Raw genomic sequence first — 15,741 nt, 5'->3', positions numbered from 1 at the left:
TATGGACAACTGTTCTATTATTCCCTATGGGCCACTATTCCCCAATGGTTCCCTATGGGAAAGCATTCTCCTATTATTCCCTATGGACAACTATTCCCCAATGGTTCTCTATGGGAAAGCATTCTCCTATTATTCCCTACGGAAAACTATTCCCCAATGGTCCCCTATGGACAACTGTTCTCCTATTACTCCCTATGGGCAACTATTCCCCAATGATTTTTTATGGGACAGTATTCCCCAATGATTCCCTATGGACCACTATTCCCCAATGGTTCCCTATGGACAACTGTTCTCCTATTACTCCCTATGGGCAACTATTCCCCAATGATTCTCTATGGTGACCCCAAGGTTGGTGGATCTTGGGAATGTGGTTAAAACTCAGAGCTTGGATTATTATATTTGGGGGAACACTACAACTATGACATGCTACTCTAGTATGAGTTAGCTTTATATGGGTGTTGCCTGAGATCTTATAGTTCTGCAGCATAGTATAACTAACAGCCAGCAGTTACGTTCTGTTTTGTGTCATGCAGTTCCTCTACTGAGTACCAATGCAGTGCAACGTATATGGATAAATGGTCAACGGTCTCACCTGGCACCTGGCCACAGCAATACACAATGGAAAAGTCAATGCACAAATGCACATACAATGGTCCCACATGTGAAACTCCACTTCTGCAGCCATAAACCAGGTAAGAGCATTGCACGTTGTCAACAAAAACTGCACCACATATCCAGTGCAACTTAATGCCTGTGTGTTGCTAACAAGATGCCAGTCGATGTCTTATAATCCCATTTATTACTATTAAACCTAATAGCATACATAATGATTCATCCTTTATTTAATCTCCAAATAAAGCATACCGTAACAATACATTATTTCACTGGACTGGTATTAATTTTATAATTTTAAATAATTTAGCCGTATGACACACTGGATACTTTATTATATTGTTTGTTACATCACACTGTGGGCAAAATGCACAATAAAGCAGTACGCAGAGTCAAACAGGCAATGCAATTCTGTTACACTTATTCCCATATCTTTCAATACAGGATTAAGGCTACAGTCTTAACATACAATGGTTTAGAGATCATAGTCTTGGAAGTCTTTCCGTACTTAAAAAGAGCTGCAGCATTTCACAAAGACGAAAATCACAATGTTTAAAGGCAGCTGTAAACTGGAGTGATAAGCATGGCATCCATCTAGCTGCCTTTAGTTTCCTGCAGGTTCTTCCAGTGGTTTATCGCAGTCTGGTTTCTGATCATTTTTGCATCTAATGCCAAGGAAACTGGAAATTTTCTTCAACATTAAGTCGACTATCTCTTCCTCTTCTGAAGCCTTAAAAACCACAAACACATGTACATTTGTGAATATGTATACAACTATGGATTGTTGTAGATATCCATAATCCAGACATTATGGGGATTCAATCCCTGATCTCCCGGTGTCCTAGTGCTTGTTTACTCAATATCAAACCCAGCTGTGATAAATGGAATTTACTCTCTCAAGTAAAGGACTGCAACTAGTACTATGCATACTTTCATGGGAGTAAGACATACTGAAATCGGTAGGATTTACCTTTGAGTAGACATAGGACTGTGCAGTCAGGCAGGTACTTGGAAACAACAAAACACAGCTGGCCAAGAAATCTCCCATGATAAGTTCATTTGCCTTCCAACATTTTACAGATGGCAATGGTTATTATTAATGAGGAAAAGCACAAACTAGGAGAGGTTGCAGCAGTTTCCTTTTGCCTGAACCTACTGGGAAGGGCAAGATTTTGCCTCTTCTCCTCCCTGCTGAGTTAATTGAATACAAATTGCTTTTGCATTTTGAACTCAATTTGCAGCAAGACAAAGAAGAAAAGTGGGAGGAGGAGACAGACACTGGGATCTATTTAAAGCAGCTAAATTAATGAGAACTATTCCTTTCCAAACTGGGATAGCTGGAGTTGGAAATGATTTGAAGGCATACAACAGCAACAGCAAACAGTACATGACCTGACAGACTGAAAGCCCAGATACTAGAATTCACAAAACACATCTATGGGCAAACCTGGTAATGTTTCTGCTCCTCACTGAAAGCGACAAGGATCACAGAGATAAAGAGGTTCAGCACCACAAACGTCATGAAAATGATGCAGGAGCCAATTAAGAAGGAGCCCAAAATAGGATTGTAGTCCAAGACCTGAAATATGTCCATAAAATAGCAATCAGGTATTTTGTTATCCTACAAAGAGGAGAGAAAACTAAAATATTTAAAAACTTAAAGGAACTAGTGTCTTCCACAAGTATGCTTGCTTCATGGATTAGCCATGGCTTAGTGCTGAACAAGATGCTTACATTTTAATAAATACTTGATATAATGGTATTATTTATTCATACTATAGCTTAAGTAAAGAAGAATATGTCTTCATGGCACAAAATAGAAGAATAAGCAACATATTAATATCAATAAAAATGCTTATACAGTACAACAGTAAGTGCAATGCTATGCTTATTGTCATGTTCATCCTGGTAGGATGGAGGACAGGGGTCCTTTCAGAAACAGCCTTATGGCACTTCTGTTTCAAGAAACTGAGCACAACCTTCAACTGTTTCAATCGGATTATTCTTCTGTCCTCTCGCTTCTTCAGCTACTTTTAAAATGTCCCAGTTTCTCATGCCACTGTTCAGAGCTATAGAGGCAGCTAAAGGCACAAAGGCTAGTAATGGAGAAGGAGCAGAGATGGAGGAGAAAAAAGAAAACCTTTGGACGCTGGGGGTGGTAGTACTGGAAGAGCAAAGTTTATGGAAGTAGTATCAGGTTAGGAGAGTGGAAAGATAAGGAGGGAGGGCAAGGGCACTTAACAGTTCTGAAGGAAAGGGCAGGAAATTTAGACTGGATCCAGAAGGAGATGGGAAGTTGGTACCAGTTGGTACCCAAATCAGTAATAATCTGAAGTGCAATGCATTAAATGTGAGTTTGCTGGACCCTTCAGTAAGGAGTTGCTGAGACTGGCCCTAGGGAATATAGTACATCTACACTGTAGAAATAATGCAGTTTGACACCCCTTTAAGTGCTGTAGCTCCATCCTATGTGGTTTTGCAGTTTTGCAAGTTCTTTAGTCTTCTTTGCCAAAGAGTGCTGGTGCCTCACCAAGCTACAAATCCCATCAATGGAGCCATGGTAGTTAAAGTGGGGTTAAAGTGCATTATTTCTACAGTGTAGATGTACCCAGAGCCTCCCAGTTTTGAAACAGGGTCATTGGCAGCTGGTCCATTTTTAAGTACTATTCAACTGCAGCTTCCTTTGATAAGCCTTATAAAAAGCTTGGGATCCGGCTGTGGCATCTCATTTCCCCTTGGAGGCCTGCCTGGCACCGACATTGTTGTTTTTCAGGCACCAAATTAAAACATGCTTGCTTACAAAAGCTTTTGGGTCCTAACTGATTATATATGAATGGTTTTAAAACATTTTAAACTATTTTAACTTTTAATCTGACTTTTAAGTAAATCAATAAATTGACCTGACTTCATCTGTCTCTGTGGACTCCCTTTCTGAGGATTCATAGGAAAAAGCTCCCCATTTAGTCCAGCCTTATTACCCTACGTTTCAGTTGACTCGGTATCTGAAGGCAGATTCTGTACCTCTTCATAATTGAAGATTCCTAGTTGAAGGCTAACCATTGTCTCTGCTGAATCAAACAGGGTCTTGTAAGAGTTTAGCTTCCAGCCATAGATCAAGTTTGTCTGCAAATTCAAAAGAAGGAGAAGAGGAAGAGAGAACTTGCATTTAGGTGAGTAACATTCATTGCTATTTTTCTACTTGCCCACAAGGTGCCTTGGCATGGTGTGACATTTCTAAACCACTTCAGAGACCATGGGAGTACTTTTCAATTAATTAAGGTTGGAGACCGGCTATATCTATGTGTTAAACAGAGCTCACAGTAGGCTGCTGAGCAAGGAAATGAGTTCAACTTTGAAGTGTAATTACTGTTGTAGTCAACAGCTTCATCTCATTCCAGGTTGGAAACCTTCATGTCTGTACCGTCTCTGGATGTGGTCTCTCTAAACAAAGATATTATCTATGGATTTTCTACCAGGAAGCTCTGAGTATTTTAAGGGTTTTTTGGGACCATGTGGCCATGTTCTAGAAGAGTTTATTCCTGACGTTTCGCCAGCATCTGTGGCTGGCAGCTTCAGAGCATGGTGGCATCTTCCATGCCAGCATTCTCTAAAAATGGGCATACATTTATAGATGGGGACAGCAGCTCTGCTGGCAACATATAAAGCAGAAGACCTACTCACAGCTATGGAGTAGGCAAGGAACATGATGATAATCACGGTTGCGAATCCGGATATGTCTCCCCAGGCCCTCCTCAGGGTGGAGGTGATCATGTTCAGCTTGGGGTTCAGCCGCAGAAGATGCCAGAGTTTCACGGTGGAGAGAAGCACCAAGAAGGCGATCAAGTAGCCCAGAACTGCATCAACAGTCGCTGTCTGATTGAAACTTGCAAACCTAAGGGGATGCAAGAAGCATCATGAGACAGTGGTGCCAAAATGGCAATCTCCCTCAACCCAGTGTCCTGTCCTCCAGATGTTTTAGACTAAAACAGCCATTCTCCCCACTGATTGCACACTAACTGGCTGGGGATGATGGGGGTTATAGTCAGAGCATCAGGAGGATGCCATGTTAAAGAAGGCTGACAGGCTAAGGGCAAAGGTGCCTTGGGTTTAGATCCCCATTCAGGAATCTATTAAGCAGACTGATCAACTTGACTGTATTGATGGCGTCTCAGTGGAACAATCCCAAAGGGAAAAGACCTTAAAAGAGCAAGACATTTTTCAGCACTAAGAGTCTTTCTGCTTCATTAAGAAACAATAATAGGATACAGTAAATTGGAGGGAGAGGTGTGCTAAGCCAAGATGAAAGTATACCCTGGTATTATTTAAAATTGTTAAATCCTTACTCGTCCTTATGCTCCTGATAGTAACTGATGTCTCGTGAGCCCAAGATTGTCCGTCTTACAAACACCGACAGGGCACTCCAGCTGATTGTGATGATGGCCAATTCCAGCAGGTTCCACTTGCTGCGGAAGTAATTCCATTTCAGAGCCTTCATGAGCTTTCCCTGTTGGAACAAAGTGTTCATTTCCTTTCAAACCATGCATAACGTGAGCAGAGGAGGAGGACAGATTATGTTGCTACACTGCAACCGCATTGAGAACACTAGCCAAGTGTGACTTCAGAACTGATGACTGGTAGTCAGAAAAATGAGAAATGCTGCAGGAAGGGGGAATAGGCTTGCCAACTTGTGTTGTGGCGTTTAGAAGAGCTGCTTCGTGCTTTCAGATGTTCTTACCTGTCCCACCATGTAGTAGATGACAAAGAGGAAATAAATGACTTCTGCTGCTACTACGAAGATATGCAGGCCATCTGTGTATGGATAAAGCCGGACGCTCTGCAGCTCGGCCCGTGTAAAGAAAGCCCCTGTGAAAGCAAAAGCAGAGAGCAGTGTCTGATCAGGGCATCTTCTGCATTATTGAAAGTAGGCCTGTATGAATTCCAAGATAAAACATAAAATAAAATATCCAGACAATCCAAAATCTGTAAGAAGAGAAAACAGTTCTAAAAATAAAATAGAAGCCAGTATACATTCTGCAAGCTGCCTAAATTAGCAATATTTATTTTGAATGTTGTTGCTTTTAATTAAAACAAAAAGGAGATGTAGCTTCTCCAGGTTGCCTTTACTATGTGCATGAGAAGAGGGAATATTAACAGAGTCTCAATTGAGGAGACATGGCAGAGGAGGCAGTCTCCCAGAGTAATGTAGGGCCTGCTATCCTCTTGTCTAAAAACACTGGAGCTGAGATCGAACTCTCACCTAAGGCACTGGTTTCAAACATGAGGCTTGCGATGCAAAACAGGTTCACGTTGGCATTATAGACGGTGAACTCGACAAACACAGCTCTTGTAAAGGTATCCAGCCAGATGTTGTCAAAGAGGTACTGAAGGATTCTGCCAAAGAATAAACACAGACATACAAAAACTGGTGACAGATTGATTGGATGATTCTGTGTACAGAGTCATCTAATGCATTTTAAAAATCTTTTTAGTGTTTTAAATTGATAAATGAATTGTTTTAAAATAGCTTTTATATTTATGCTTTTATTGAAGTATCTGTATAGTTTATAATCTGTATTGTTTTTAAATACGATGTTAAGTGCCTTGAGTCCCATTATTGTGGGGGGGAAGGGGATGTAAATGATTAAAATAAATAACAATAATACTCAAAGACATAGCCATGTTAGTCTGGAAAATCAGTACACTATGCAAAGGGATCTTTTAGTACCTTTGAGACTAACTGGAAGAAAGAAGTTGGTAGACGTGAGCCCACTTGCTCCTAAAACATCCATCTGAGGAAGTAGGCTCCAGGTTATGAAAGCTCATGCTACCAACTTCTTTCTTTCAGTTATTCTCAAAGGTGCAACAAGATCCCTTTGTACAATAATACTGTAGTCCTGACTAAACTGAAGTTGCCATACTTTGGACATATCATGAGATGATGTGACTAATTGGAAAAAGCAATAATCCTTGCTCAAAGGGAAGGCAGTAGGAAAAGACAGAGACCACGCTACAGGTGGATTGATTCAAACAACGAAGCCATTGTTTTTTACTTGGTTTCAATTGGATTAATAACTTAATTACATTTTTTAATTTCGTATGGAGCAAAGTTTTAGCTACGTAGAGTCCCAGACCGGGGAAAATATGGGATATATATATATATATATATAATACAGTGGGTCCTTGTTAACCGCTGGGGTTTGGTTCTAAGATCCCCTGTGGATAACAAAATCTGTGGATGCTCAAGTCCCATTAAATATAATGGCACAAAATGGTGTCCCATATATAAAATGGAAAACCAAGGTTTGCTATTTGGAACTTATACTTCTTTGGAATGTTTTCAAGGTGTGTATGCTCAAATCCGTGGATAAAAAATACCTGGAGGCATTCTGGGAATCTGTCCCCAGGTGAACCACGTATCCTCCGCCTCGATAGACAGCCAATTTGCCCCAGATTGGGTGCCCTCTTAGTTCAGACTGGCTCTGGTACTGCCATACAGAACTGAGCTCTGAGGAGTTATCAAGGGAAGAGATGTTCCAGTTCACGCCATAATCCGTCGTATCTTCTGTGTCAAAAGAATAAGGAGCACGGCATTCTCCAACAGTCAGATGCAGTTGAGAGGATATGGGGCATGTGCTGCTTTTCACCCGAACTTGCCGAATCCGTGCGCTTCCCACAAGCTTGGAATTGCCGTCTGTGATAAAACCTTGTTGGGATTTAAGAAACAAGACATGTTCAAAACGACAGGCCAATCTGTGATCATTTGCAGAGTTGTCAAGGCCAATTTGTCCTTCATCAAGATAGGAAAAAGTGTTAGCGTTCCTCTTTTTAAAATTAATTTTCTGATTGTTACTAATTATTCATGGAAAATCAGCAATTTTACTCATAACCAGCACATTGCATTAATTTATTTTATAAATATAGAAGATATGTTTTTTTTAAAATTACTTAACATATAAAAAATAGTCCCAAATGTCTCCAGAACCTCCCAAACACCAAATTACTTGCTAGATCAAAAACCTAAGTATATGAATTGTTACTGTGCAAATTATTTCATATTAACATCATTAGACCTTCATCATCCTTAAAATTTGTAACTTCCAAGCTCGAGTTTAAATGTGAAGATGTCCTGCCCAAACAAGAAGTATCTTCATACCTTGATATGGCCCATATAAATTTTTGATCAAAGTGGTTCTGGCCCATGTGAAGAAATCCTGATAACTTAAGACTTCTTCGAATCCATCTGTGAAGCTGTTTTCAATGTGTTTGTTGAGATAATAAGAATTGGGATCTCGCTGTCCATAGGCAACCAAAAGCAACATCCACAAGAAGCCCAAGTAGGCTGGAGAAAGGAGAACAAACATGAAACAATCAGGTTTCCAAGCCAAATCCAACATGTTGAATCAGCACACATCACGAGGATATAATGATCCACCACTACTATACCTTTGTAGACAGAATAGACAGAATTGTTTTCTTGAACATCACGTATAGTAGGTTAAGAGAAGCTGTGATTACCTCAAGGTGACCACATGAGCTTTATGGGGAAGCTGGGATAGATATGATTTTGATATATAATGTGTGTTGAGGACATCAGGTGAATGTCAACATAGAGCGTATGCAATGATTGCGAGTCTGAGAGAAGACTCTCATTGTGGTTGATTTTACATTAATGCATTGTATAATATTCATACAGATTGAATCTCCCTGATCTGGAATTTCAAAATCCAAAAATATTCCAAAAACCCAAAGTTTTTTCATGGGTGGCTGAAATAGTGAAGTGAATGGGGTATGTGTATGTATACACATACACACACACACACACATATACTGTGTGACTCTAGGTTGGGAGGAGTGACCTAGAGTTACACAGTATATATATATATATGTATCCCACTCATTTCCATGCCAGCATTCTCTGAAGATGCCAGCCACAGATGCCAGTGAAACATCAGAAATAAACTCTTCCAGAACATTGCCACATAGCCTGAAATACCCACAAACAACTACGGATGCCGGACATGAAAGCCTTTGACTTCACATGTCAAATTAACTATTTGTAAGCCTTGTTTGGCTAAAGTGAGAGCTATAAACACTCTCAATAAATAAAATAAACACATCATAATAATTTCTTAAACTGCATTATGAGTCTTGAAAAGGACTGCAGCCTGGAAAGCTGAGTGTACAAATTTAGGCCTCATTTTTAAAGCTCCTTCTCTTTCCCTGGTCGTTTTGAGACACAAACAGAAAAGAAAGTACCCAGGATTTCTCTAATGAGAGCAAACGCTTTCTGTTCCTTGATGCGATTACTCTTCATTTTCTCAATATCGGTAGCAGGGGGAGGCTGGTACATGATGCTTCCGCTGTCTCTGCGTGCCCCAAAGATAGGATTTGAGTCACCTGTGCAGGAAAAGGAGGCAGGAGCTTATTGGTAAATGGGAGTTTATCAATATATTCGGGGCCTGTAGTTCAAATAAAACAGGCCAGCGTGCTATTTATGTCAGGCAGGGACATCCATAATACAAAATACAGCAGTAACAACAATCCCATGGAGACTGAGACCTCTGTCACCGACCACAAATTGATTTTAATTCCTTTTATTGATTACCCTGTTGCTATCCTGTGCTAACCCATTTATTTCCTATGTTTAATCCCAATTTAAATTTTGCAAGTAACCTGCCTTGCTTCTCATTGAAAAAGGAAGGCACGCTACACAGCTTAAAATTATAACATTTAAAACCTCAGCAGAGATATCAAAAAATTACAAAAGCAAAATGACAGAGACTTACCTAGTACTCAAAATTATGGACAAAAAAAGGAAAGGGAGCAAAGGATAACTGGAGTGCAGAAAGGGCTACAGATGCTAAGAAACACAAATCATAGCTATCAAAGAGGACAGGAGGAGAGAAAAATGTCTGGCTTAAAGTGAGCTAAAAATAGGATCTTGACACAAGGGAGAAAAGGCCTAAGTGGATTGAAAAGCTTTGCTTACAGGGTATGAGACTTCCACTTTTCAGATGCGATAAGGAAATCTGGCAGGCATTCAGCATTGCTTGGCTATTTCACCCTTTTTCAGTGATACCGATGCAGTGAGAGGCAATTTTCACAAGGGAAAGGCAGATGTTCTAAGAGCGGTGGCCAAACTGCATTATTTCTACAGTATAGATGTACCCTCTTAATAATTACCTGCAGTAGACAATGGCCCATCAATAGAGGTGTTCTCCTCATCTTCCTGCTCCACTTTTTTAAGCACCAAAGCAAAAAAAGCAGCAAATCCTAGAACCTGGAAAACATCAGAAAGATACATTTGGCACTGGATTCAGTCTAAAATAAGTGATTCTGTTGTCCCACATACAGTACTTTCCAACTCTTATGATTTGGCAGGGACAGTCCTGGGTAATTCTCCGCTGTCCCACTTTTTCAGCTGGTTTTAAAATGTCCCGGTTTGTCATCCTGACCACACACATGTTGCTCGGCCACATGTCCTGATTTTCATTTTTTAACTAAAATTCCTAGACTTATACATGAATGCACACACACACATACTGATAGATTGTATGAGGAGCCCTACCTTTAATGGCTGTGTAATGAAAAGGCTTTCAAAGAAGGAGATAGCCATGGAGATCAGCCACTTGATGGAGTTGTCCTTGCCATAATGCAGCCCATACAGCATGGTAAAGAATCCAGATACGCCGCTGGTGACTGCCACCAGGAGCCAGCCAATGTAGACAAACCACCAGGGCAAGCCTTTGGATGTGAGCTCTTTCTTACCGTCTTCTGGAAGGCTGGGAGTAGGTGAGCCCCTGGCAAATCAAGAAAGATGCTACATGATGCAAGAACTCCAGGCAGTGTATGATGAAAATCCAAAGCAAGAAAGGGTCTGAACAGACAGGCCAAAATAAAGCTGCTTCGGGTCACTGTGGAGGTATGCTATTTAAATGACACACACATCTTAAGAGGCCAAAAGCTGTGCCAAAGATGCCCTCCAGTCCTTAGGACTGGAGCATGACTTTAGAGTGGCTTCTGGCCTCTTAAGTCGCATGTATCATTTAAAGAGCATACCTCCAAAGCGACCCGAAGCAGCTTTATTTTGGCCTGTCTGTTCAGGCCCAAAAATACACCTAAACTTGGAAAGGTGTTGAATGAGGAAGAGAAGGAGAGCGATAAACATCATTCTTCACCCGAGACTGTGACTTTCCCTGTAATCTTAGGCAAATTAAACTTCCGCAGCCTCTCCTACCCTCCAACTGTCCTGATTTGGCATCTGACTATCCTCTGCCATTCCACTTTTTCGGCTGCTTTGAAAATGTTTGTTTTCTCCCAGTTTCTCTCTTTGTCCCCAGCTTACTTCAGTTGCTACAAACTGAGCCCAAAGTGCAAGAGTAGCTTGTACTCAAGTTCGGGGGGGGGGGGGTGCCCTTCCCAACAAGCTCAAGCAAAAGCAAACTGCTGCAACTTTTCCTAGGTTGTGTGTTCTTCCACATTAATAACTTTACCATCTTGACCACGCTCTGATGTTGCTTTGCCATACATGTCCTGGTTTTCATCTGCAAAATGTTAGAATGTCTGTGTATCTGAGGCAGATACATACCTAAAAGCACAAGATCTCATCTGATCTTGGAAGCTAAGCAGGCTCAGCTTCAGCTAGGACTTGGATGGTAGACCACCAAGAAATCCTAGACACTGTAGGCTATTATTTCAGAGGAAGGAACTGGCAAAACCACCTCTGGATATTCCCTGCCTAAGAAAAACTTATGGAACTTATGGGGTTGCCATGACTCAAGAGGTGACTTGAAGGCATACGCACATACACTGAAAGAGGGTTTTACTTTGTCAGAAGGTTATGAGAGCAAATGGCCTCCAAAGGGGCCTTCCCAGAATATCGTTCTTTTACCTCTCACTGACGGATGCTGCAGAGGACAGCTGGCTTTCCAGGAGGCCCTTCATGTGCTGCACCTGCCTCACAGCCTGAGAGTAGCTTTGGGGGCTTTGGAATTTATGTGGCCCCAACAGCTCCAACTCCATCTCCACATGTTGCAACTGCTTGTAAAGGCAACGGTTGTAGTCACGATGCTTCAGTCTTCCCCTGATTCCTTTCTCTGGAGTTGGAGTCCTTGTCTTCTCTGCAGGGGAGGAAAAAATAATAAAATAAATTATATTTACCTGGAAACAGCAAAACATTTGAAAAATGTATTGAGTGGTGACCCTATACATATACACTGAAAGTGTGTTGCATTTTATCATGGTTGTGAGGGCAAGTAGCCTCAAATGAGGCCTTTGGAATCTCTCTCTTCCCCTTAAGCTTAGGCAAAATAAACTGCTGCAGCATCTCCTAGGGACTTCTGAATAGTTTGCCTCAAAATGGTCCTAATACTGGACTTCATATTGAAAATGTTTAGGGGGTGCCAACTGAAGCCAAAATGGCAGCACTAACAATAAAGAGATACAAGCATGCTTGCCAGGGGATAAATATGGGGAAACGATGTGGGTGTTGCCCCCCCTCAAATGAATTCTGAATTCAGGTGTGTTTTAGGGGCTTATCACATTTATTATTAAACCGGCTTACCTCTATGCAGTTTAAGGGTTAATTCGGGTGGCACCCTGATATCATATACCCTGATAACACACACTTTACAGCTGAAATTGCTGGCTGAATACATCCCAGTGCCATCTCTGCTTACAGAGCCACTTCTCCGGCCTCCTGCCTAAAAGCAGGGTCATCTCTGTCAACAGCATAAGACCTTTACCTCCATTATACCCACTTCTCTCCTAATACAATTTTTTCAAAATGTAGATTTTGCACAACAAATGACTGAGTAATTATTGTGCCAAATGCACTGCAGGGCATGCTGTGAATTGCCCCAGAGAGAGAAAGAGAGATAAATCATCATGCACCAAAAAATGTGCGTCTGCCTCCTGAGAGACCAGTCTCTGCCCTTGGATGCAGCGATCACCTTCGCTTACCAGAATCCAACTGTATCCGAAAATTGCCAGCTTGTAACTTACCTTGTAAATCCACCAACCCGAGGGTGATGATAATTGGATCATCTTTCTTCTTGCTCTCGTCGTAAAATTCCTGTCCAATCCTATTCTGCTGGCAGATGACATCCTCAACCAAAGCTAAAAGCTTATTGATATCGGTTGATTTACCAAAATCAGGCTCAGGAGAAGGCAAGGGTGCCTTGAGGGTTTTGAACAGGGAACTGGCAATTCGCCGAATATCCTAGACATTTGGAAGGGTGGGGGGGAGAGATTTGCTCAGATTATGAAAATACCATCTGCGTTCATTCATGCCAGGTTTAACAACCTTAATCAAAAGATTAAAACTGGATGAAAATGTTTTCCCCTTTAAAGTGACAGAGTAACAAAGTGTACCACTCCACCATCCTGAACTAAGCAATTTCATCTGATTTCACTAACTAAGCTGGATCAGACTTGGTTAATACTTGGATGGGAGACTACCAAGAAACCCACACAACCTGAGAGAGCTACTTATTGCCATGGCATTTAAAGTGGAACGATAGCACTGTAACTGTGTAGTGTGAATGGCCCCATGGCACATTATTTTGACCATGTAGATTATTTTGACCAAAGTGAACCATGCACTGTCCACTTCGATTGACCGAGGGTCTCAAAGCAGAGGTCTCTCATCACCTCCTCCCTGAGCTTTCCAGCAGATTCTAACAGTGAGAAGATAACTAGAAATGTTCTCTTAGGTAAGGGCATATGCGTTACTACCAACATAAAGCAGCACTGGCTGTTTGCACCACATACCTTGATCACAGCCTCAGGAGAGAGCGACACACTTTGGGTAACCTGCTGGGGAGTAGCAGGCAGGTCAGGGGACACCCGCCCGCTTTTCCCTGGCTTCTTCTCTTTCTTAGACCGAGGCCGAATGTTTCTGAAGATCTGCACGATGAGCAAGTTGATGGGGAACATCAGGAGGGAGCTCTCAAAGCCGATCATCACTTCTTGCCATGTGAACTCTATTTTTCCTGGTGAGGTCAGTTGAACAGTTACTTACAGTCCCATCGTGCCAATACACAACTAGGCTACATCTAGCCTGCATGTAAACCCCCCAGTAACTATAGTTTTTTGTGGGGTTTTCAGGCTATGTGGCCATGTTCTAGAGGACTTTATTCCTGACTTTTCACCTGCATCTGTGGCTGGCATCTTCTGAGAAATGATGCCAGCTACAGATGCAGGTGAAACGTCAGGAAGAAACTCTTCTAGAACATGGCCACGTAGCCCGAAAAACCCACAAAAACTATGGATGCCAGTCATAAAAGCCTTGGACCCCCAGTAACTGTCTAACTTCCAGCACCCTGTTGCTGCTGAATTTACCCTGATAGCAAAAGGGCTATCTTTCCTTTTAAACAAGGTGTATGCTCCCAACATGGCTTGTTTGCACTGGAACCATGCTCCCCAAAGCCTCCTTATATCCAGAGGTTAGCCATCCATGTGCTAACTAAACAGTGTAGCTCAAACCTTTTAAGAGTGGCTTCCACTGACATTCATCAAGAATTAGCAACAAATATTTGAAGAACAAAGAAAACAAATCCACACTATTCAACACACATCATTCAAATTCTCTCATATGAACATAGATGGAGACCCTGAGATGGTTAACTGACCCATCATCTGTCCAGGATTTCAGGCAGGAGTTTTTCCTGCCCTACCTGGAAATGGCAGGGATTGAATCTGCGATCTTCATGCAAAGTAAGTGCCTTACTACTGAGCTATGGCCCCTTTGCAAAGATCTTCTAAATCCTTATAAGATTCCTGCAAAGCAGATTTCCAAAACATCAGGAAGAACAAATGTTAGACATTGGAAAATGCTGCCTTGGAGAGTAGTGGAGTCTCCTTCTTTGGAGGTTTCTAAACAGAGGCCGGATGACCATCTGCTGGGAGTGTTTTGATGGTGTATTGCTGCATAGCAGAATGGGGTTGGACTGGGTTGCCCTTGTGGTCTCCTCCAGCTCTATGAATGGATGCTACTGATAAAATAACTCCTTTAAGGACAATTGGTAATGAAAACAACTCCAAAGAAAGAAAAGTCCATCAGGCATACAACTCGTTCTCACTTGCCAGATTTCCTTATTCAATGAGTCGTTGCAGTACCATGGCTTCTCAATGGCCCCATACAGACAGGCCAAAATAAAGCTGCTTCGGGTCACTTTGGAGGTATGCTGTTTCAATGATGCATGCGTCCTAAGAGTCCAGAAGTTGCACCAAAACCATGATCCAGTCCCAAGGACTACAGCACAGCTTTGGCGCAGCTTCTGGACTCTTAGGATGCATGCATCATTGAAATAGCATACCTCCAAAGTGACCCGAAGCAGCTTTATTTTGGCCTGTCTGTATGGGGCCAATGTGAGGTTAGTTTGTAGTTACCTAAATCCATTTTCTGGTCCGCTGGATCCTTGGGCACCCCCCAGAACATGATACTGGTCAACATGGTGCACAAAAGCAGTGAGAAACAGCAGGAGACCCTCTGGGCGCGTGTGAAGGAGCTGCGTGGACAGCGATTGAAAATAGAGTACCAGATATGTCCATCACGGAAACCTTTGGAGGTCTTCATAAAGAACAGATTGCTGGGGAGAGACAAACAAGATCAAATGGGATCACAAATTCCTACGCTCTGCAGCAACAGGTAGCACCAGCTGTTGCCCATACCCTAGAAATCTACTCACTATCATATTACCAGGATGCAACAGAAGCAAATAAAATAGAAATCTGGCCCATTTCTGCAGCCCTACTGGAAGAATACTCACATTTCCCCCCTCTTCCCTCCTTAGTTTGGGATGGAGAAAAGCTGGCTGCAGTGAACGTTTACAACTGAGAACAAAACTCAGCTATAGGCATACCTCCACCATATGGCTGGGCAACTTTGCAGACTGATGTTTTTGAACTACAAGTCCCATCAGCCCAAGCTAGTCAGGATAACCACTACTGATAAAGGATGGTAGATGTTGCAGGCCAAAATAAAATAAAATCTGGAGGTTCACAAACTGCCAACCTCTGCCCTAGCACTTGGTTGAAAGGATCTGCATGGTTCTGGGAGGCTGTTCAAACGAGAGCCGGACAGAGAGCCAGGGACAGAAGGTTTTAAATGGACATTTTTCAAGCTCA

At 41.9% G+C, this 15,741-nt stretch overlaps 1 protein-coding gene and 1 long non-coding RNA gene across 4 annotated transcripts in view; one reads left to right on the top strand and one right to left on the bottom strand.

Moving 5' to 3' along the window:
• Positions 1-284: 284 nt before the first annotated feature.
• LOC121914781 lies at positions 285-6,212 on the top strand. Its single transcript, XR_006100583.1, has 3 exons — positions 285-692; positions 3,694-3,782; positions 4,011-6,212. It is a non-coding gene; the product is annotated as an uncharacterized LOC121914781 (long non-coding RNA).
• The window catches only part of PKD1L2 (polycystin 1 like 2), a 40,416-nt gene continuing 25,473 nt past the window's right edge, over positions 799-15,741 (bottom strand). For all 3 annotated transcript variants that reach the window (XM_042438454.1, XM_042438455.1, XM_042438456.1), the window contains 16 exons: positions 15,004-15,203; positions 13,384-13,604; positions 12,616-12,832; positions 11,504-11,732; positions 10,181-10,412; positions 9,796-9,892; positions 8,869-9,009; positions 7,766-7,951; positions 6,988-7,315; positions 5,870-6,003; positions 5,348-5,475; positions 4,956-5,116; positions 4,294-4,504; positions 3,634-3,735; positions 2,060-2,191; positions 799-1,342 (listed from right to left, as the gene is read on the bottom strand). In XM_042438454.1, the coding sequence (XP_042294388.1) occupies positions 1,217-1,342; positions 2,060-2,191; positions 3,634-3,735; positions 4,294-4,504; positions 4,956-5,116; positions 5,348-5,475; positions 5,870-6,003; positions 6,988-7,315; positions 7,766-7,951; positions 8,869-9,009; positions 9,796-9,892; positions 10,181-10,412; positions 11,504-11,732; positions 12,616-12,832; positions 13,384-13,604; positions 15,004-15,203 (2,845 nt within the window). In that variant the 3' untranslated portion in view covers positions 799-1,216. The remainder of the gene's footprint in view (positions 1,343-2,059; positions 2,192-3,633; positions 3,736-4,293; positions 4,505-4,955; positions 5,117-5,347; positions 5,476-5,869; positions 6,004-6,987; positions 7,316-7,765; positions 7,952-8,868; positions 9,010-9,795; positions 9,893-10,180; positions 10,413-11,503; positions 11,733-12,615; positions 12,833-13,383; positions 13,605-15,003; positions 15,204-15,741) is intronic.

The sequence above is a fragment of the Sceloporus undulatus genome, chromosome 8 (genome assembly GCF_019175285.1).
Source record: "Sceloporus undulatus isolate JIND9_A2432 ecotype Alabama chromosome 8, SceUnd_v1.1, whole genome shotgun sequence".
In the NCBI taxonomy this organism is placed as follows: Eukaryota; Metazoa; Chordata; class Lepidosauria; order Squamata; family Phrynosomatidae; genus Sceloporus; species Sceloporus undulatus.
The sequence above is the reverse complement of the archived record's forward strand: the minus strand, read 5'-3'. Positions and strand labels throughout refer to the sequence as shown.